General features: G+C 43.7%; 1 protein-coding gene and 1 long non-coding RNA gene across 6 annotated transcripts in view; one reads left to right on the forward strand and one right to left on the reverse strand.

Moving 5' to 3' along the window:
- The window catches only part of myo1b (myosin IB), a 55,848-nt gene that overhangs the window by 1,421 nt on the left and 32,926 nt on the right, over positions 1-21,501 (forward strand). For all 5 annotated transcript variants that reach the window (XM_080902633.1, XM_080902635.1, XM_080902634.1 and 2 more), the window contains exons 2-3: positions 5,814-5,960; positions 10,808-10,923. In XM_080902633.1, coding sequence (XP_080758759.1) covers positions 5,835-5,960; positions 10,808-10,923 — 242 coding nt within the window. In that variant the 5' untranslated portion in view covers positions 5,814-5,834. The remainder of the gene's footprint in view (positions 1-5,813; positions 5,961-10,807; positions 10,924-21,501) is intronic.
- Positions 1,072-20,540, reverse strand: LOC308409703. Its single transcript, XR_013974054.1, has 3 exons — positions 20,418-20,540; positions 19,956-20,083; positions 1,072-2,230 (listed from the first exon to the last, which is right to left on the reverse strand). It is a non-coding gene; the product is annotated as an uncharacterized lncRNA (long non-coding RNA).

Here is a 21,501-nt window from a genome sequence, read left to right on the forward strand (position 1 = left end):
TTCAGATCTGCAAGAAAGACTCCTGGAAAGAAAAGTAACAACCGTTTAGCTCAGCTGGAAGAGGGCTGCGTGTCGGCCATTGGAGTAGCTCTGCTCAGCGTGAGCTTGTTGGGCAGCTTGCATCAAGTTGCCACAGTTTTGTAACATGTGCCAAAAGCCTCTTCATGAACACTGTGGGGCGGGATGCTGTGGCCTAATGCAGAATGGATGGCAGTTCAAAGTCCCCCAGCCAGCGCCATGGTAATGAATGGTGTTTACACTTCCCTGCCTGTGTAACCCGGTGTAGTGTGGCGTGTGCTTGTGTTAACCATGCATCAGCTGTGATAGAGGGAGGCCTGCATGCTCCGCTGCCTTCAGCAGCCTCTCGTGCAGGGTGGGGATCTGAACGCTTGAAGCATTAAAAGTTCCACATCCACGTCACGGCCTCATCAGCATGGTGACAAATTGGAAGCCCATTATTGTGATTTTTCTCCCAGTTTTGCTTTAGGTGGGGAGGTTTTTTCTTTCACACTTCATCTTGAGTTTACTGTCCTAACAAAGAACTATTCTCAGTGCCGTGCAACTCTGAGAACTTTCCACCCATTTGACTTCGCAGCTCAAACTTCACTTCCTCAGTTTCCCAGAGGAGCCAGAGTAATAATGCCATACGTTTTTATTTCTCACCGCTTCATCAAGTCCGCTGCAGCTGCTTTCCCCATTCTCTTATTATAAAGGGAGGCAGACAACACTAAAGCAGCTAACTCAGAGCAGCCTGCAGGACGGTATATGAAAGTGCTGCCGTTCTCCTGTGCGCTTTTATTTAATGCCCAGAAGCGCTTATTTCAATACTGATTGAGTGCTCGCGCTGCGGTTTAACCCTGATGACAAAGTAACAGTAGTTGATCACAATAAATGCAAAAAGTAGAAAATCTTAAATCTGCTCCATCATAAGATAACTTTTTATTGTCCTTGCACAGTCACGTTGGCACTAAGCACAACTAAACACAGTAAACATTAGAGTGGATAAAGTTAGATAAGAGATAAGATAAGACTTTATTGATCCCACAACGGGGAAATTTTTGCGTCACCTCAGCTCAGGTACAGATATCAGAAGGAAATACAAAAATACAATAAGTACAATCAATGAAAGAAAGTAAGATAATAGGATGCCAGTGCTCTGTGTTGTTTAGTTCGGTTGTAACTGCCATTTTTCTTGTGATGAAATTTGAAATGGTCTGTAAAGGCTGGTCCGCTTCACCTGGTCAGTGCACTGTGTGTGAGTCACACCGAGCTCTTGCAGCGCTGACCTTTTTGAAGGAGCAGAAACTACTGAATAAAGTCCTCTATCGGAGCTTATTATCTGCACCGTTTACTTTTATCTTAGCTTCTCTGTTGGAATAAAAATGAATAATGATTTCCAGACACTCCGACCTCTCGGAGAATGTTGCAGATACTTCTGTTTAAGCTGTGTGAGCGTATTGTCTCATTAATAAACGAGCTGAGCTTCCAAGCTTACAGATGGTTCGTTGGGAAGTTTGGAAGCTGTGCAAGCTGCACAGACTTATTTAAATAACTTTAAGTACAACAGAAAGAAAATTTCAGTGGGGCTGAGATCACAGCAAATGAACGCAAAAACCCAATTTCAGGAAGTCTCTCGTGGTATTACCAGAACTTTGGCTGCTTGTGTCATGAACATGTAAAGCCCCATTGCTCATAAGAAGAAGCTGACTCCTCCAGTTCTCAGGGTTTGTGGAGTAAACATTGTGTAATACTTTGTCATCTTGATTTCCAGATACTGCCTGCTTCTTGCCTGACTGAACGTCCTCATGTCTGCCTGCACTTTGGGCTGTATTGTAAATAAAGAACAGCATTTGTGTGTGTGCTGCAGGTTCATGTTGGACCTGGATTGTGCGTTCGGAGCTAATGGGGTCACATTTGTGTGAGATCTCCTGTTTATCATCTAGTGTAAGGTTCAGTTTCAGCATCTGTGCTGTCACAGCGGCTCTGGGCCGTCGGCGTGCCGAGCTTTCCTCACACAGATCTGCACCTGGAGTGTTGGGGACCCAGGAATTCCAGTTCAGTTTCCAGGCAGCTGCTTGTGTTGAGCTCCTGTAACCCTCGCTGCGTTGTCCTGCCCTGCTCTCTGGCACGGCCCCATGCCACGCTGCTGCTCCATTAGGGAGGGCTTTAATCTGCATCAGCGGCAGCAGCGTGCCATGTTGTGACTTTTCTGTGACAAAGCTGGACTGATCTGCGGGAAATTTTACAGAGTATTATGCTGCATAATGGATGTTTATTATCATCTGTTCAATGCCACTATATTCCCAAACAACTGCTCCAAAGGCAGCGTCACGAGACCCGTGTCTGCGATTATATCAGAGGCCACAATGCAGAGCCTAATTGGTCGACTGTCCTGGAAATACTGACATTTTCAAAACCGTTACAGGTTTCTCAGCAGCGAGTTCACTGGCTCCGCTGTGTCTCCAGCGTTGTCACTATTTGTGTTGTGCATGCCTGTGAGTGCCTGCACGGCTGTTGACCTTTGTTTGGACTCGTTTTTCTCTCTGAAGGGCAGAAAGAACATCAGGACCTGTAAATATTAAATGTACTTCTAATGGTGATTTTTGTATTCGTGTTTCCCCCATAGCGTGATCTGACTGAGAAATCTAGGTCAATGTCAGAGGCACAAAGTAGAGCACATCTCATATTATTGCTGCGACATGCATCCATTACTATCAGATCTCAGATGATAAAATCTCTCACGTGTTTTATTTTTCTGTACAGACACTTTGCTCCTTCTTAATGCAGCACTTTAATCTGATGGACTCGTAGATGAAATTCTGATTTAGAAATTAATTCTGAGAGTTGTGTCAGAGGCGGCCCGGAGTCGTGGGTGTGCTCTATCTGCTCTGCACATCAAGCTTCATGCTGCGTTAACAAGCAGGGGTTAAGGCAGTGCCGCTGGATGGCTTTGAGTCTGCAGCACGTCACCGACAGCTGATGATGAGTCATGAAACATCGCCGCCCCGAGAAGTTTTAGTAAAAAGTGGTTATTAGGCTTCAATTAGCAAATCACTCAAAGTCCTCGTGTTACATCTGCAGTAACGTCCTCGCTGAGCTCCAACCGTGGGAGACTTTAAGTTTTGATGTTTTTGGTGTAATACGCCAAATTGAAATGATGTGTAATCACAGCCACGTGCTGCACACAGGCGCTGTGCCAGTGTGAGCGCGCTCAGTAAAGGTGACTGTGAGATACAGCCTTGCATCGCTGATCTAGATTTGAGATGAATGACAGCTAAACCATACCGGGGCATTTGATGCTTAAACATGCAAAATTCAAAAAGCACCAGAGAGAGAGAGAGAGTGACAAAGCCGGGCACTACTAATCTGGTTACTCCGAGGAAATTGGCAGAGGTTAATACGAGGTCATTCAGGTTTAGGCTGATTAAATCAGTGTGTTTATATCAACCACAATTTTAAAAAACTTCTTTTCTTTTTTGCCCTTTATCTGTGACAAACCACAAAAGTCAGTGTTTTTCGTGTTTATCAGTATAGATGATATAAGTTTTATCCCCCATTTCTCTCCCACACAGCAGTAAGGATAATCCCAGGAGTTTAATCAAAGCCGTCAGGTTTTCTCTCATTCTCCCTCTCTTGGATGTAGTACAACATTTAGCAGCAGGCAGCAATTCCCATTAATGGGATTTTTGTCACAGGCTGCCTGGAAACTACTTCTAAATGTGGGGTAGTGGGTTATCAGCCGAGGATGTCCAAGATGCAGACAGATGCCACATTTTTGGCACTCGGGCAGCTTTATCTCCCAGGTCAACACGAGGCGTCAGAATCTGCTTTTGCTCAGAACGAATAAGCTCCCTGCTTTAAACACTCGTGTTTAGTAGCAGACTTTCAGTGTGGCATGGCTTTGCACTCGCTGCCATGACCGACCGGGCAATCAGTTTGCAGTAGATGAGTATTTAACTGGTTTGGTGTAATTGGTTTGACTAATATTGATTGTTGCAGGCTAGTACAAAATCCCCGATGCTCTGGATGCTCAGTAATTACAGAGGAGCTATTAGGTGTTTTGTAAACTTTGGTTTATTTACACGTGCAGGCTTTAGGAAGTCTGCTCCTCTCTGAAATGTGGAAATGATCCAAAATGATATTTATTGATTTGCAGCAGAGCGGCTGCATTATAAAGTCCTACACATAAGCAGCATATGGGCTGAGATCACAGAACAACTGACTGCTGTTTTTCATGCCTCCAAAGAATTTTGCAACTGTTTCAAATGTAAGTAATTATATTTTTAAAGTGCGCTGCAAACCACTCGAGCAGCTGGTCGACTCGAGCCATCACTGGGGCTGCTTTGGCACGAGGCCATCAGGCCAAGAGGAAGTAACCTACTTATGAAATATATATACTTAAGTAATCACATATTTCTCCCCTTACTGGAGCCTGCTAAACCGAGATGGGGTTGATGACATCATTAGAGGCATTTCAAATGTCTTGGTTTCCTAAATAATTTTTCATCCATCATCGTTTTTTTTCTTTTCAGTCTTTAAAAGTTGTCTCCGTGCTGAGTGTGAGAGCGAGTGCTGCTGGAAACAGACTCCTGCCTGCTGCTAAGAACTGGGCAGCTTCTTTATGGGCCAATAATAGTGTGCCCTGCGGGGGAACACAAGCCAGGGAAAAAGTGAAATAGAAGTCTCCAGTTTTTTCCAGAAAGTCGTGCTGTTCTTACGCTGCAGCTAAAAGTCGGTTTGACAGCTGAAAAATCTTTTTTTCCTTTTTTGGTGAAATATCCGCCCCTTCCTTTTCCGCACCTCCAACAGTTTCCAGTCACGTATCGGATCCACGGTTGAAGATGCGTCTGTGTCCGTGAGGCACGACGATATTGTTTCTGTGTTTTGAGTGTCAGACGTCGCCTCGTTTTCGGGCTGCTTCTGATTGCCACCCACGACGCTTCATTCATTCCCAATGCTGTCTAAAACATCACAGTGCATTATGCCCCTGTCATATTTTCATTTGCTTCAGAGCACGATCCGTTCTGACTATTCAGAAAGAGACGTCTGTCCTACCGGCGAACAATAGACGACTGCATGGCCTCATCTATTGGTCTTGTGTGGGCAGTCTGTCACAACAGCAGACATTAGGTTTTTGGTGCAGCAAAGCCCTGAATGCATCCCAGGCCCCTCTTTTATCTCCAGCCCTATGGCGTTGGGATTACTCTCCCAAAGGAGACTGGACTGAAAACTGCCAGCCGCAGCACAGTCTTTGTCACAGCCGGGACTCTTTTCCAGCCGAATATTATATCACAGCAAGCAAAGCAGCACAGGAGAAAAGTACAATTCTCCAGTGGAGTTCATGGGACTCGTACGAAACCCCGAAACAGGAGGAGACTCCAGCTGAGCAGACACCCACAAGTCAGGGGCAAAGTTGCTTAGTTATGTAAGTTTCTATGGGACATTCTCGCATGCCACAGGGGAGAAGGAGACCTATTAGCCAATCAAAAGGCCCCGCTCCGCCTCTGGAGGCAAACTCTTGCCTTCCACACATGTGTACCCCTGCACTGAGTTTATTTACATTGGCTAAGTTTAGGACTGTTTGTTTTCTAACGAGAGGACGCCTCTGACGAGTTTGCTGGAACGTGATGCACACAAAGACAAAAAAAGGATCTGATAGGAGACACAAGGCTGATGCATTCTGTGCTTTTTCTTCCATATAAAACATGCAGTTCTGTGCTTCATGCACACTTTGGCCCACCAGGATTCCTCCAGAGCCTTCCCCTTTTTCTAAATGAGTCTCTAATGTATGTTTCCTTCTTATATCCTTGCAGGGGGGGACGACTACAGCCAAGATGGAGGTGAAGACGTCACTTCTAGACAATATGATTGGGGTCGGCGACATGGTCCTCCTGGAGCCCCTCTCTGAGGACTCCTTCCTTGGCAACCTGAAGAAGCGCTTTGACCACAGTGAGATCTATGTAAGTCTGCTGCTTCCTACATTAACAAGGCTTAATAACACTGACTTCAGATAACGTGGAGAAAAAGACGGGCTCGGTAGCAGAGCAACAACACTGCTTCACTCTCTCGCTCTGAACGCTACAGAAGGCTTCTCCTAGGAAATGCACAGATACTTTTCATAACTCTATTGTTCCTCCCATGCTTCACTTATTTCAGTGTTGGCTATACAATCAATAAATCAAATCACGGAGGAATGTAGTCGGTGCCCTCAAATGAGGCATGAAATCCAGAGCTTAGGAGGAAGGAAGGCCCGGCAGTCTAGCTGACGACTTATCTGTAGAAGAAGGGGATTGTTGAAGTGTATCCACCGTATCAGACAATTGGTTCTGGGCTTTATGTTGTGGCAGCGATTCTTCTGCTTTGTAGGATGGCGGCCATGTTCAGTGTGAAGAATATGTCTGGTTATTCTCAATGCTCTTCTTCAGCTCTGTCAGTGGTGAAGAAGTTGGAAGTTCCCTGTTTTGTTTGTTTGTTTGTTTGTTTGTTTGTTTTCTTCATATTCGTTCCCCTGCATACAAACACCAGAGTGTTACTGTGAACACGGAGCTGTGAGGACGTCCTGGGTAAATGCACGGTACTGCCTCACGCTGATAAGCTGAGGATCTGTTGCTGTTTCTTTGTTTTCTTCCCTCTGCTATTCATCATTAACATTGTATTCCCAGGAGACGTCGCTTAGTTCGACTTTGATTAGATGTTGTGCACTTTTTGAAAGTAAATGGGATTTTACTACCTGTGTGTAACACTGAGCTGTGACACCATGAGTGCAGTTAGCTCAGGGCTGGGCAACAAGGCCTCGAGGGCCGGTGTGCTGCAACTTTTAGATCTCACCCTGGGTCAGCACACCTGAATCACACGATTAGTTCATTACCAGCCTCTGGAGAACTTCAGGACATGTTGAGGAGCTCATTTAGCCATTTAAATCAGCTGTGTTGGATCAAGGACACATCTAAAACCTGCAGGACACTGGCCCTCGAGGCCTGGAGTTGGACATCCCTGAGTTGGCTGGCTGTAAAACTAAAGAGCCATGAAGAGAAACTCAAACCTGAGATGAATGAAGAAAGGAATGACCGGCTGTCATTAAGTTACTTAATGTGAAAAGTAGTGAGTTACATCTCGAGTTATGTATTCCTCTCACACTCCAAGGAAGAAAAAATAGAATTCAGCTAAAAGTGAAGATTGGAAACCGTTAAAGTTCAGTAGATATCGCTGCCACCCTAACCTTTAAATGCTTTGTCCGCTAATCGTCCTTCTTCTGCAAAATAATTAGATTCAAAAAGTTACTGTGATTTTTGTGATCTGAAGATGAAACCTTTGTGGTGACATTTTGAAACCATAAACTCAGGTTTTCCCTGTGTGGTGCTCAGAGATGGGCAGTAACGCGTTACTGTAATCTGATTACTTTTTAAAGTAACGAGTAAAGTAAGGGATTACTATTGCAAAAACGGTAATTAGATTACCGTTACTTTCCCGTAGGAACGCTGCGTTACTGCGTTACTAAAACCGTGATTTTTTTGCGAGAATGTCTCATGACAGTGACGTAAGCGAGTGCGACGTTCGTGACAACAGCTGTGTGCAGATCAACAATGGATCATATATCGAGTGCAGAGAGAGTATGAGCGTGCAGCGTTTAAAGCGTGGAAGTACTGACCTTACTTTGAGTTTGATTCCATAAAAAGTGACAAAAACATTAGCGTCCGCTGTGCGTGGGAAGAAAACTTCTTTTTACAGCGAAAAAAACCCCTAAACTTCCAACAAGCACCGAGTAGCTACGACGTAATGGGAAACTCACAGAGAAACTCGCGGATTCTTCCACTGACCGCGGCACACCTGCACCAGGGTAAACCTCCGCCTGCCCCACTCCTGCTTTACAGGTGAAAATAGAGCAACAGGACCGCTGAGTCTTTGACTTTATTTATTTTCTGCTGTGTTTTACTTGCATCTATTTGAAAGACTGAGTGTAAACACACAAAATATTTTATTTTATGTGCTGGAATGTGCAGAAAATAGGTTTACATGTTAAACTAATTTCTTCCAGTCAGAGAATGTTGCAGATAATTAAATGTTTGCTTGATGCATAAAGTTAAAAGATTAAAACTAATAAAACAAGTTTTAAAAAGAGACTTTTCCATTTGATTACATTTTGTATGATGATTATGTAGAAAAAGTAGAATTGGGCTGAAAGATCTATCACTTTATCACCTATTCAGGTTGTAAATCGTGTTTTAAAAAGTAACTAAGTAATTAATTAATTACTTTTGAAAATAAGTAATCAGTAAAGTAACGGGATTACTTTTTTGGGAAAGTAATCAGTAATTAGTTACTGATTACTTTTTTCAAGTAACTTGACCAACACTGGTGGTGCTTACCTAAATGATGTGGCTACAGTAGTTAAACCCACTTCATATATGCAATATTAGATGCAAATAAAAATAGACTGTTTATGGAAAGGTAAATCACATAGCCCTAAATCTGCTAAAGCTGCACCTCAAGAGCGATGACCAGGAGAAGCACTAAAACCTGTACTTACCCAATAAATCTGCGATGTGCAGTCCTTGCTTGCAAGTGTATTTTCCCTCATGTGGCATCATTCCTTACAAACGGGCCCATCCCCCACACCAAACTATCATATGACAGCTCATAGCAGAAGAAACATGGCTTTGTCTTTCAGAGGGACAGCACATCATGCGTCTGTAACTGGAAAAATGTCCCTGTTATTGTGTGGCTCAGAGGAACCATGAAGACTTTCATACACAATAACTTGATTAGATGTGATGGCGTCTTTTCCTTGCGTGTGGATTTATTGATAAAGAAATTCATACAGTGTCTTGACTGTGCACACATCCTACTTTCTTCATCTCATGAACAACACCAAAGTATATAAATGTAAAAAATATGCAGGCATGCAGATTGGAGCAGGGATCGAACCACCAACCCTCCGATCGCCTCCTGAGCTACAGCCACGCCTAGAAAGTAGAAACCCCGTGATCGTTAAGACGAATCTGAAAAAGCCTGCGAGTTCCAGTTTACGTAATGGATCGATGTGGTTATAAACCTGACCTGCGAACGCCGGGCCTGCGTCGTTCTGCATTTCTGCATCGCAGCTCGGCTTTGAAAAGGATCGTCAGAGACATCAAAAGATGCAGGAAGATGTGCTACCAACTGAAAATCACCACGGGCTCAGGTACGACGGTAATCAGGAGGTACAGAGCAAACTGCTGTCCCACTAATCAGAGCTGCATTTTTCATCCTTCTGAAAAGACGCTACAGATGGTGAGCTACCCACACAATCGAGCTCTGAAAATCAGCCTCGGCACAGGCGTCGTTAGAGGAAATCACGGTTTCTGTGACAGCTCATGCAGTGTGAAGGACATTGCATAACATAAAAGAATCACATCTTGCTTGATCTTTGGCACAAACATACAAGATAAAACTTTTCCAAAAGCCCACAAAAAGAAACCGGATGTGCAGCATGCCGTGTTCAGTCAGATGTGAAAGAGATGGAGGTCCAGTATGTTGGCCAGTACTCCCACTTGTAGAAATGGAGGAGGGAGTGTTATGCTAAGGGGATATAGTTGGGGACATGACGACTCCCAGTCTCCAGAAGGCTGACTGAGGATTTCAGCGTGACGACGTTAAAGAAACAAACTGTTGCCTGAAAGTAAAAAAGCATCTCCAGCAAAGTGCAGCTGCAAAAAAAAGGTTTTCAGGTTTTCCAAAATAATGAAACAAAGCTTCATGTTGAGGAGCGTGAATGTCTTTGGCTTCATCGAGGTCTTAGTATTTATAAAAAGGAAACTACGTAGGAGCAGATGCCCTGCTGTTCATCCCGGGACAAACACAGCAGACACTGTGGGGTGATGGGAACTTTTAGTCCCATCAGTTCAAAGCTCTTCGTACATCTTCTGATGTGTGAGCTGAACCACGAGGAAGCATGAAGCTCCTCTCAAGTTGTGATTTATTTAATGACTTGAAAAGGCCGAGTGGGGGAAAAAGTTTCAGGTTTTTAATGCTTCTCTTTTTTGTGTGCGCGCGTGTTCTGCTTTTGCTCAGAACACGTGACTTTTTGTTTACATTTGCAGCTCTCGTTGCCTCTGTGCACATCCTCTGCACTCGTGCCGCCTCTGGTGTGTTATTGAACGAGAGGCAGTGGGAGGCTGCGGTGCTGCCACAGGGAAGGCCGTGCTCCGCTCTCGTCAGAGTGGCTTATGCAACAGCCATTACCATAGAGAGCAGAGAAAATGTTTCAGGTTGATGCTTGAAAGGTTCTGTTTGCCGTGTAGGAGGATGATGATGGAGATGATAGCCGGTTGCGTTCGCTTTGAGACATTTCTGATGAGTGTGATTTGTTGGACTTGTTTGGATGTTACATGAATTTGTTCCATTTGATATAAAACACTGATTTTCTTTGATTTAATAAAAATGACTGAGGTTGGATGTTCTTGCATTTTCCTTTGATATCAGCTGACTGATGTTTTTGTAATATCAGAGCAGGAAGTTTGTCTCATCTGGACTTTGTCCCGGCAGCTGTTCCAGGCTTGTCTTGTATGGCAGCGTTGGGCACTAAAGCTAAATGACTCTGCTCAGCCCACAAACGTGTTTTTCTCCTTGTTTTCACACGTCTTCAGCTTTACTTCACACATCACGAGCTTTCATTAAGAATACCTGTCTGAGAAACGCTGACATTAGCAGAATTCCCGTCCCTTTGATTCAGAGACTGCCCGTCTGCACGGCGGCGTTAAGCTGTGCAGACTGAGAAAGTAACCTGTGGATTGGTGCTAATGCTTTCTGTCTCTCCTTCTCCCTTCAGACATACATTGGCAGCGTGGTGATCTCCATGAACCCTTACAGGTCCCTGCCCATCTACACACCAGAGAAAGTAGAAGAGTATCGCAACAGGAACTTCTACGAATTAAGCCCACACATGTGAGTCCAGCTCTAAGGTCCTCTTCACACCCGGCGAGCGTATAAATGTAAATTAAAGAGAGTGAGGTTAGATTTGGTTTGGAAAAAGGACTTTTTTGAGGCTTTGTTAGCCTTGATGTGGTGAGAAGAAACTGTCATCTGTCTCTTGAAGATGGGGTATTGAGAAGCTCTTTGCAGATTATCGGTTTGGACCCAGTGACTAATGCATTGGGATGGATGGAGGAGGTGGGGGTGCTGAGATCAGAGGGACCCTAACTAGTGTATGGGGAGTGTTGGCCATTCAGTGCCGTGGCATGCCATCTGTCCGCTGGCAACATTAAGTCAGCACTGCTGCGACTGTGCCAAGACAAAACAAAGCTCGGCACTCGTCAATTAGCCCGCTGTGTCTCTGGGCTGCGGCAGAAGCCCTCAGAGACTCCGACTGGAGGAGCGAGAGTGCTCTCGTCCCAGAGCAGACATACTCCCTGCAGACAAAAGCAAACTCTTTGGCTTTACTTTACAGCCGGAGCCGACACGACACAGTTTCAAGCTGCTTTCCCCCCTCCTGTTCGCTGGTCAGTGCCTGTCACGTCTCTCTCCTCTCACCGCACACAAAGAGGCTCAAGAAATCCTGCTGTCGACTTTTGTCTTTAACATTTTCATCATTGAATTCCACTTTGACTGCCGTTCAACCCCTTTATGATAAACGTTCCCCTGTATCCTTCTGTCATTATTTTGAAGGATGTTAAAGATGGAAATCATCAGAGCCGCGAGTCTCACGGTCAAACTGTGAAAGTAGCCAGAAATGTAAATGGCCAGCATGATTATCAGAGCATTACAAACAACAACACTGATTTTTGGCAGCGTGCAAGATTTTCAAAATAATCTCTTAACTGCATTTCCACTGGATCATTTAGGTCGTCGCACAGGGCTGAACAGCAGACCGTTTGCACTGCTAATATGAACTGAAAGGGTTCATTGCTGTAAAAAGACAGCCGTGCATGTTTGAGAAAAATGCATGGTTTCAACTCATCTTCCTGAAACTTTGAAAACTGGAACAATGAATAGAAGCCTGCGACTCTGTACAGGTCAAAAGGTTCATGGTAAATTAAAAAATGTGCGATATGCAGCAGGCAGAAGCCCCAGAAACAGGCTCTGCTACAAGCTTTTCTTTTCATGCTCTGCAAAAAGCATCAAAGCGTGCATCCCTGCAGAGGGAGCAAGAATAATACAACGTATGGATAATTGCTCACTAAAGATCATGGCCTCTTTAATGGGACAGACTCTTTAAGAAGAGCTCAAAGGCAGGTTATGTCAACATGCTTCATAAATTGATGTTAATCCTCGAGTCGGACCATCTGGACTCGGCTTTGCAGCACAGCATCGATCTCCTGTAATATTAAACCCTCAGTGTGGTCACATGCGTCCGCCCGGGCGACCAGCACTTGACAGAAATTTTACAAAATGTATGTAAATGTACTAAAACCTCAGGAGGTCAGTTTGAGTCATGCGATGCGTGTGGCTTCGTTCACTTCTTTCCATCTTGCAGCTGAATGTTTCCCATACTGACATTAGTTTTTTCCCCTTTTACACACAGAAAAGATGAAAAACGTGCTCGCTGCAGCTGGATAGCTGTGGTTTACAAATTCATTTGAATGTTGTTATTTGAATAGATTTGACTTGACTGGTATTCAAAGCAGAGCAGTGTTTCACAAACACAAAGGAAATCATCCTCAGTCACAGGAGTCGCCTTTTTGTTTTTAAAGAGCTGACGACACACTCGGCACGCCGCGTCCACTCAGTCTGCTCCTGGGTTGTTTTTGTATTTATTGTTTTTAAGCGTCGATCGGGACTCTGCTGTGATGTAGCCGTGCAGGCGAGGCCAGAGCGGAGCAGGAGAAATCAGCCAGTATGAGCGTGCATCATGATTTGCTTTGTTTCGTTTTTCCTTCTCGAATGCACAATATTTATGGACTCTAGAGAACCGAGTGTCCGGCTAATATTTTTAGATTAAAGATGACTCTCGGTTCTCTGCAGCGTTTCCAATTTTAAAACACAAGTTCCTGTTTTTGGTAACTCATTTAGCCTCTGCAGGAATATTAGCACACTGACTGGGCGGGTCTGACGTCCTTCAGTGTTGAGCTTTAATTAAGCTAACTACAGGGGGCTGTATAATCGTCCTCTTCTCATCTCTGATCCTCATTAGACACTTGATACGGTATAAAGTCAGAAGCTCAGAACAGGCTGCAGCAGACAAGGTCGCAGTTCTTTGGAGGCCCCAAAGATCCAGAAGCACGAAGCTGCATTAAACACAAATGGATGGCATCATGCCGTGGTCACTTCTGGCTCCTCGATGGCTGATGCTGAAGTAGTTGTTGCAGTTACACAATGATGAGTATAAATGGCAGTTCCCTCGATGCTGGTGCGTTTGGGCGATGGTGGAAGATGTGCGACTTCAGGTGATTCAGGACAATTACGGATTTTGTAAAACTCGATACTATTGGTTAGTGCTGTTGTGTTGTTGTTGCCTCACTGTGTGTATACCGGGTGTGTGTTTGCTGTAAGAGTAAGTTACATCGATGGCGTGCAGGTGGAAACGTATTTCGCACCTGCTCCTTTGGTCCCCAGACAAATTGTGATGTGTGTACATCAGCTGGAGGCAGACCTGCAGCTGGTCCCCTATCTGTAATGTTGTAAGTAGGCTAATTGACTGTTGAGCTCCCATCTTAATTATAATTATTACGAATAAACAGTGGCTGATGCCAGGCCAGAGAGCCGTGCAGTACATATTGATCAGTTTAGGAGAACCCGCGCAGCAGTTATCGAGCAGCCTGCAGTCTGATTCACGACCTGCACATTGCTCTGGAAGATTTTACAATATCCAGAGATGCTTTTGAATATGTATGCCTGTAAATTCTGCCCATGATGGCTCGTAACACCTTTTAATACTGAAGTTTAGGGGACTGTAAGTCTTTTTTGCTTTTTCCATTTTTCCTCTCTCTGTTCATAAAAATGGCTGAACGCAAGCCCGGATGGAGAGTTCGTTCGTAGTTCTGCGGAGCTGCACGGCCACACCCGTCTGCATGAATCTGTCCGCTCTTCTGTCTGCTGTCCAATTAAGTAAAATGCTCCCTGCCCAGATGAGGCACCTAATGATTAACTGGCAGGTGTTTTCCTCCTTTCAAAACACAGGCAGCCCATTAGAGATGAACTAATCAGTGGCCTTTCTTCACGCGCAGCAGCATGCAGATGGCCTGCAGTCCTGTATTGTCTGCCCCTTGCCACTTAGCCAGTCACAGATTGAGGCGTTTGCATGTGTGCATACGTTTCTGTGTATATGCACACACCTCTTTGGAAACTCTGAACAAACTCTGTCCTTGTCATGTCCGGAAGTCCACATGTGGGCGCCGAGGTCGGGCGTAATGAGGTGAAACCTCGTGGATCAGCGTAGTCGGGTTACAGTTGTGTTTAAGCTTGGAGTTAACATTAAAGTCAGTGTCCTCTCTGAAGCCACCATTACTGTGTGCTGACAGTCAAGACAAGGATCACATTTTCCTAATGTTTAATAAAGTTTTGACTGAAGCGCTGACCACAGAGCTTCATCACCATGGTGTGCATCAGCACTTCCAGCTGTCACGTCTGTGTCTTGACGTCAGTATTAAGATCTGTCTCAGCATGAGGCGCTCAAAAGTTAATCAAAACAATAAAGGAATACAATTACACTTCAAGTAGAGTTGTTTGATTTGAGCTTTGCTCTTCATTATTATTATTTTCCCACTGGTCCAGTCTAGAGCAGGGCGATATGGCCAAAAATATTTATCACGATATATATTTGAAAATTTGCGATAACGATATAACCGACGATATAATTGATGCGAGACAAAATACAACTCCACAACATTACTAGCGCAAAAAGACAACCTTCCATTTATTTTCACTTAAACAAGAAGCTGGTTTTTATGTACATTAAAGCTTTATAAAAATGTAACAGTGCAAATGCAAATTCCTTGCTGAAAGTTTAACCAAAAGGCATTTCCAGTAGAAATGGGCTGACATATACTGAGCATAACCATGTATAATATCCACTGAAGTTAAAAAGAGGTGCTTTGCAACATTAAACTGCAGTGTGCAGTATGCATTTTTCGGACCATAAGGTGCACGGGATTATAAGGCACATTAAGCGAAACAAAGCAGTCAGATAAATCAAACTTTATTAAACTCATTCTTCTTGCTTCCTCCACTTCTGTACCATTGATTCATTAATGTTGAATTCTCTGGCAGCTGCTCTATTCCCATGTTGTTGCAGTATATTAATGACTGACCTCGTATTGTGGATGGATTATCTCAGTTGTTCTCCTGACTGAAGTTTGGTCCGTTTACAGTATCCTGCCATGCGATTGCATTTGTCTCTAACCATGAAGAACCTTCACGTTAACTTTTATAAGTGGAAAAGTGTTAGTGTTCGTCCTCCAGCTTCACTGTTTATGTTATGCTAACATAGCTGTGTCGCTAGCGATCACGTAGCACATCATTATATAGCAGCTAGCCCAACTTCAGTAACCCTACAAACGTCACTGCTGTTTAGTTTTCTGTCTTCATTTATGTTGGAAGTGATAGCAGAGCTGTACGTTTGATTTTTTTTTCAGAAATCTCTCAGTCAGAACATGCAATATCATGCTTAGGTAACTAGCGAAACTAGCGAGCTAACTTCCGCTAGCTTCCTGCTAACTTCTAACTCCGTTAAATGTAATAACTTTTGTTTTCATGGATGCCTGGAAGTTAAACTTTATAGTTACACCTGGTAAAGCAGCAATGCTGATCGTTTTATTAAAGATGAAAGAATTTAGACAGTTTCTCAGTGATGCTGCAGTGTTGTTTGACATTCTCCCATTCTATCGCGATATTTCATTTTCCTATCGTTGCCTAACATTATACCGGTATTACCGTGAACGGTATAATATGGCCCAGCCCTAGTCCAGTCATATTAAGCATAATGTGAAGGACCTGCAGCATCTGTTAGAAGCACTGGTGACATAAATCATTGTTATTACACTTTTAATAGAAAGACTTGTGCTCTCGAGGTCAAAGGTTGGGTATCACGTGTAAACTAACTGTACTGCCTGTCTGATAACAGTCATATATCAGATCTCTCAATGCGACCCTGTAATGTTTAATTACACTACGTATAACGCGTTAACCCTTCTCCACGAGTTTACAACTGTTTCATCCTTCTCACAGATTTCAGCTTTCACTTCCTTTTTTCACTCTGATCCAGAAATTTTCAGCTTCTGCTAGTATTTTATTTATTTTGAACAAGATATGGTTGGAAAAAATAAAGTTTACTCACTGGATGTGGACTTCAGAGTCATTTACTGCAGGATGATATCACACCTGTGCTATCTAACACTAACCAAAAGGCAATATGTGGATTTATGCATGTTATAAATTATATGAAATAAGGACACAGTACATATTATTGGATATTTGCACAGCTCGAGCTGTTGGGTAACAAACGAGTCACATGGACTGTTCTGGTGTTATAATACTGTGTTCAAGGACGCCTTGGTAAGTTGCACCTCAGAACCTGCATGTAGGTGGATTTAAGTGGGCACTTGTTGAAATGGCACTTTGACTCAGGTGGGCAGCGTGAGTCCTCTCCAGCATGTGTGTTGGCGTAATGGTGAGACGATAGAAAACGTGTGTGTGTTCCTTTTTCCACCCACCTCATCAACCCAAGAATAAAATGCAAATGTGTTCAACTGGATAATGCAAGAATTTCTAATCAGTTGCTGCATTCATGCATGCAGGCAGTACTCTGGCTGCTTATATCATTAGAAAAATGCAGTACAGTGTACACGCACTGATTAGGAGCCTGTAGAGCTTAAGCAGCCCATCAGGTTGAAACTGAAAAAATGGCTAATAAATGCAGAATAAACGAATTATTTTTCGGACGTCATGACGGTAATAACCTCCCGTTGCCCCTGAGGAGAGCAGTCCCTTACATCCTGCTTCTTGCTCACGTTGGGCCCCTGTTGCTTGTTACTGAACGTACAAACCGTGAGATGAAAAACGTGTCTGTGTTAAGTATGATCGTGCTGGTTTTGACTCTTGATTTGTGCTGTAATTCTACATGAGCAGTTTTCATCTTTTTGATGCCATGAGACTAAAAACCCTGCTGTCAGTGTTTAATTTAGAAAGCTTTAGATTTTCCCCGTCTTCAAAGACGATACGTTTACCTGCCAATAGTTTAACACGATACAGATTAAACACTGCTGCGGCTGATAGTTATTGCTTCGGCGAGCATATATTTTTTAAATGGATTTGCTCTGTGTGTCAGCGTCCAAATCCATTGTAAACTCTGCCTATTCATAGTCAGAACAATGGGTGCAGCTTTTATCTGTGTACACAGCTTGCATAACAAAATATGTGAGGCATACCGAAACGCAGGCAAATAGATAAGACTCGTATTAGCTGCGTGCAATATTGTTCCAGCGTCCAACCTTATATCTCCGACAATAATAAGATTTATTTATATTATTGTGTGCTGAAGAGCCTCAATAGAAGCGAGCACACACCGCATGCTTTAATTAATTTTTTGCAGGTGCTCAGTAAGTATTATCTGCCCCGAACAACACACAGACACACAAAGTAAACTCTCACAAACTGATGTCTTATTAACTGTCACACATAATAATCTCACTAAGACTGAGAGTAATAACAAACTGGTTTATGTGTTATTATGAGGCAGATCATTTATTTACATTTTGATATAACAACGACGTACATCATTATATAAACTCGTATTTCTAAGGCTACGTCCACACCGGCCCGGACAGATTTGAAAACGGCGTTTCCTTCCGAAAGCGCGCCGCGTCCACACTAGTGTTTTCGGTCTTTTTCACACAGTTGTGCGTCCACTTTGAAACGGCTGAAAACATTACGTTCCAGTCCTGCGCATGCGTGAAGCGCAAGAAGATTCGACCTGCCTCATTTCCGTCTGCCGCTTATTTACTTTCCGGCTCTTTGAAACGTTGCAGCAAAATGTGGAGGAAAAGCAGCGAGTTTTTTAAATGGACTCACAATGAGGTGGAGTTGTTGCTGCGAGTAACACAAAAGTACAAAGTTGCAAAAGCGAGTGAGAATTAAAGAATTTGAAGAAAAGCTCTCAGGAGCGCGTGCAGACTGATATTAATCTTTAATAGAGCTGTCAAACAAAACAGCTGCTGTGTAACGCCCTCCGCTGTCTTAGTTTAATTAGTCACATGACTGCATCACATGACTAACATGTGTCATCATTTTAGAAAGTCTCCATTTTTGCTGTCCACACTGCGATGTATGTATGTATGCGCTTTTGAGAGTGTTTTGAAAACACCGTCTCAGCGTGGACGGGAGAAAAAGTTTTCAATCGAAAACGCATTAGTGTGGACGTGGCCCAAATCTGTCTGTGAGCTGTGAGTTATTACTGCCAGTCACACTTGACAGACCCAAAGAGCCTGACCCCAGGCCCCAAAGGTCGAGCTGATGGCGTTACATGGAGAGATGTAGGGATGATTATCAGGGCCAAGCTTGATTTTTGCATGGATTGTAGACCTTGGACATTGGAATTAATTTATTGAGAACAAAGGTTGCATATTAAGCAAATGACTATGAATAGGAACATTTTATTATTGAGATTGACACCAGTGTATTATGTAAGGTTTAATGAGGCGTCATAGCAAGTAACAAAGTAGACGTGTTATTAGAGCACACAGACTCAAGAGAAGCAATTTTGTCGTGTTGTGTCCAACAAATCGAGATTTGAAATGACTTTGGGAAACCATCAACAATGCAGCTTTTGGGTGAAGAAGAGAGGGAACATCTGGCCTGCTGTCAGCTCCCGGTTCAAAAGCCCGCGTCCATGATGGCACGACATTAGCGACTTGCACATATGCTGTATGATAAACAAGTTTTGCAGCATATGCTGCCGTCCAGATAATGTTGCTTTCAAAGCAGCCTTGCTTATCTTAGTATTCTACCTTTATTACAACAGCATGGCCAGGTAGCAAGAGTCTCTGTGATAAACCGGCCGACCTGCAGTCCTAGTCTGTCGCCCACTGAAACAAAATAAATGAACACGTTTATCTCAGTACCAGCAGCCACGTACTTAAATACTGAGATTTGTTTTGCATTTAAAGGCCTCTGAGCCTGTAGTGACCAGGAGCCCTGAAGAGAGGAAGTCCTCAAACCTGACTGGACGGCGCTTTCGAAGCTATAAAAAGCTGTTTCCATCATGCTGTCTGCAGCTCGGCACATGTGGCCATCTTTTACACAATTGTTACTTTCAAGGTTCTTTTGCTTTCCTTAAAATTTTCCTTTGCATAAATTCTCATGACACCATTCAAACCTTTTATTATAGATTTGAATATGTGTGTGTGCATGAAAAATATGTATTAAAGCATATTCACAAAAGCCTGATGCCAGAGATTGATAAAATTCTTTGCTTGAATGCGTCTTTGAGGATGTTTGCTACCTTGCTCAACATGCTGTTTTCCTGCTTTCTCACTGATCGCATACACAGCTCGGACTGGTGTTTTCCTCGGCTCTGGAACACTAAATTGCTGTGTGGTAAAATAAATTAAAGCTGTAGATCCTTTCAAAGTTTGATGTATGGGTGGATGGTATCAATGAGCAATTTAGCCAAGGTCTTAGACGACCTAGTGTTGAATAAATTATAGAGCTGTGGCAGCTGTGCTTAACTATGAACTTTCAATTTAGTAAGTTATAGGTGTTCCTTATTGCACGCTGCACATTTCGAATCCTCCTTTGATTATGAGACAGTAGTCATATTCTTCTTCTTTGTTAGATGCTCGTCCTGTGAGCTGATCTTTTCCTTACCACCTGTTTTACAGAACAGCATTGTTTTACTTGGTGTGCAGATGGTGCACATCTGTTAGGATCAAGATCTTTTGTGTGCATGTGCGTATCCGCTCTCTTGCCCACCCACACCACAAGGTTAAACTCTCCAAGCATGTGCCACTGAATTTGCGCGTCCCTGTGTTTCTTGCAGCACTCACCCACTCTTCCACCTGGCCGTACAGCGTCAGGAAAGAGTTGTTTCCTTGGCTTCTTCTTTGGAGCGCGGCAGATTTCCTGTAGAGGAGCCAGGTCACGCTGAGATCACAGGCTACTGTGCTGCCCCCTCCTATGCATGGAAACGAGTAACAATAACTACCACTGCAGGGCAAGATATGAAACGATTTTTTGGAAAATGACTTCGCAAATGTGCAAAAGGCGGCACGATGACACGGCTAAGAGCCCCTGAGTAAGATGATCATTAATTGGGGACAGCCTTTTATCTTCCAGTAGCTGGGTGGGCTCCAGGCCATACATTACAGCTTCATCACCATCTATCCTGACATTAAAGTATGTTCAGTCTCTCCTCAAAGTACTCCACCCTTGAAATTCAGGTCACCAACCTCCTGTGCTACCAGAGGCTGGTGGTAAAAGAACTGAAGGCACTATTTTCTGCTGCTTACCTCATGCCAGTGTGGCTTTGTGTTCACCGCTGCCACGTGCACGTCCAAATTACAGCCTGCAGGCAGATGTCTAGGGGAGGTGCCAAGCAGCGCTTACAGCCCAAGGCCTGATCCCAGCCTAACCCCCATCTCCACACACTGATCAGGGAGGCCTCTGGGGGGTTTTTAGTCCTCACTCTCTGTTTTCTCTCTCAAGGTCTTGATGCTTCATCACTTCACAACTCTAATTGCTGTTTAGACTCATTTCCCAGCTTTATGTTGCTCTCTTATTTGTAAATATGCACATTTTTATTTATTTTTTGTCCATTTAATAAAAATACAGAATAATTATTATCACAAACTGTAAGTTGAGACAAATTACTGGTGATTAAATGTTTTATTTCTTCAATTTTAAGATGCAAATCTTGTGAAGGTTTGGGTGTGGCTTGTTTCTGCTGACCTCTATTCATATTATAATTACGAATATGAATAGCAAGTGTGTGTGTGTGTGTGTGTGTGTGTGTGTCTCTCACTGGGACAAGTCCGTGGCAAAAGACCCCCACTCTCCTATTTTACGCCCCCTGCCCTCTCCTGGTACACTCGCCCCTTCCCCCGGGCCCACAGGCTTCCTCTGGGGGGGATAATTGTGTGATGGTTTGCTCATTGTCAGGATCAGGTCAGGCAACAGGAGTGTTTTCACAAAGCAGACATCTGCTGTGCTCTGCTGCCGTTTTCAGCAGTGACGTAATGTCCTGTGGCAGGTCTCGTCCATGCAACCCCGTTGGATTGGTTGTACAGGAGAGGGCAGGGGGGTGGGCTGTGATCAGAGCTTGTGGGGGTGGGGATTGAATTAGAGGCTTATACTTGGGGACAGAAAAAAATAATGCTGCTAGCTGGAAGTTGGTTTCAGTTCCCTGCAAAAACGTAACATTCACGGTTAATTTCACACTCAGTGTTTCTGACCTGGAGGATGCGTGGAAATAAATCCACGGGACGACGAAGTGTAACCTTCAGATATGACTATATCTATAAACCTGTTTTGGCTTCCTGTTAAATCCAGAATCCAAAATCCTGCTCCTCACATACAAGGTCTTAAATAATCAGG

This window comes from Rhamphochromis sp. 'chilingali' (genome assembly GCF_963969265.1).
Source record: "Rhamphochromis sp. 'chilingali' genome assembly, chromosome: 14".
NCBI lineage: Eukaryota > Metazoa > Chordata > Actinopteri > Cichliformes > Cichlidae > Rhamphochromis > Rhamphochromis sp. 'chilingali'.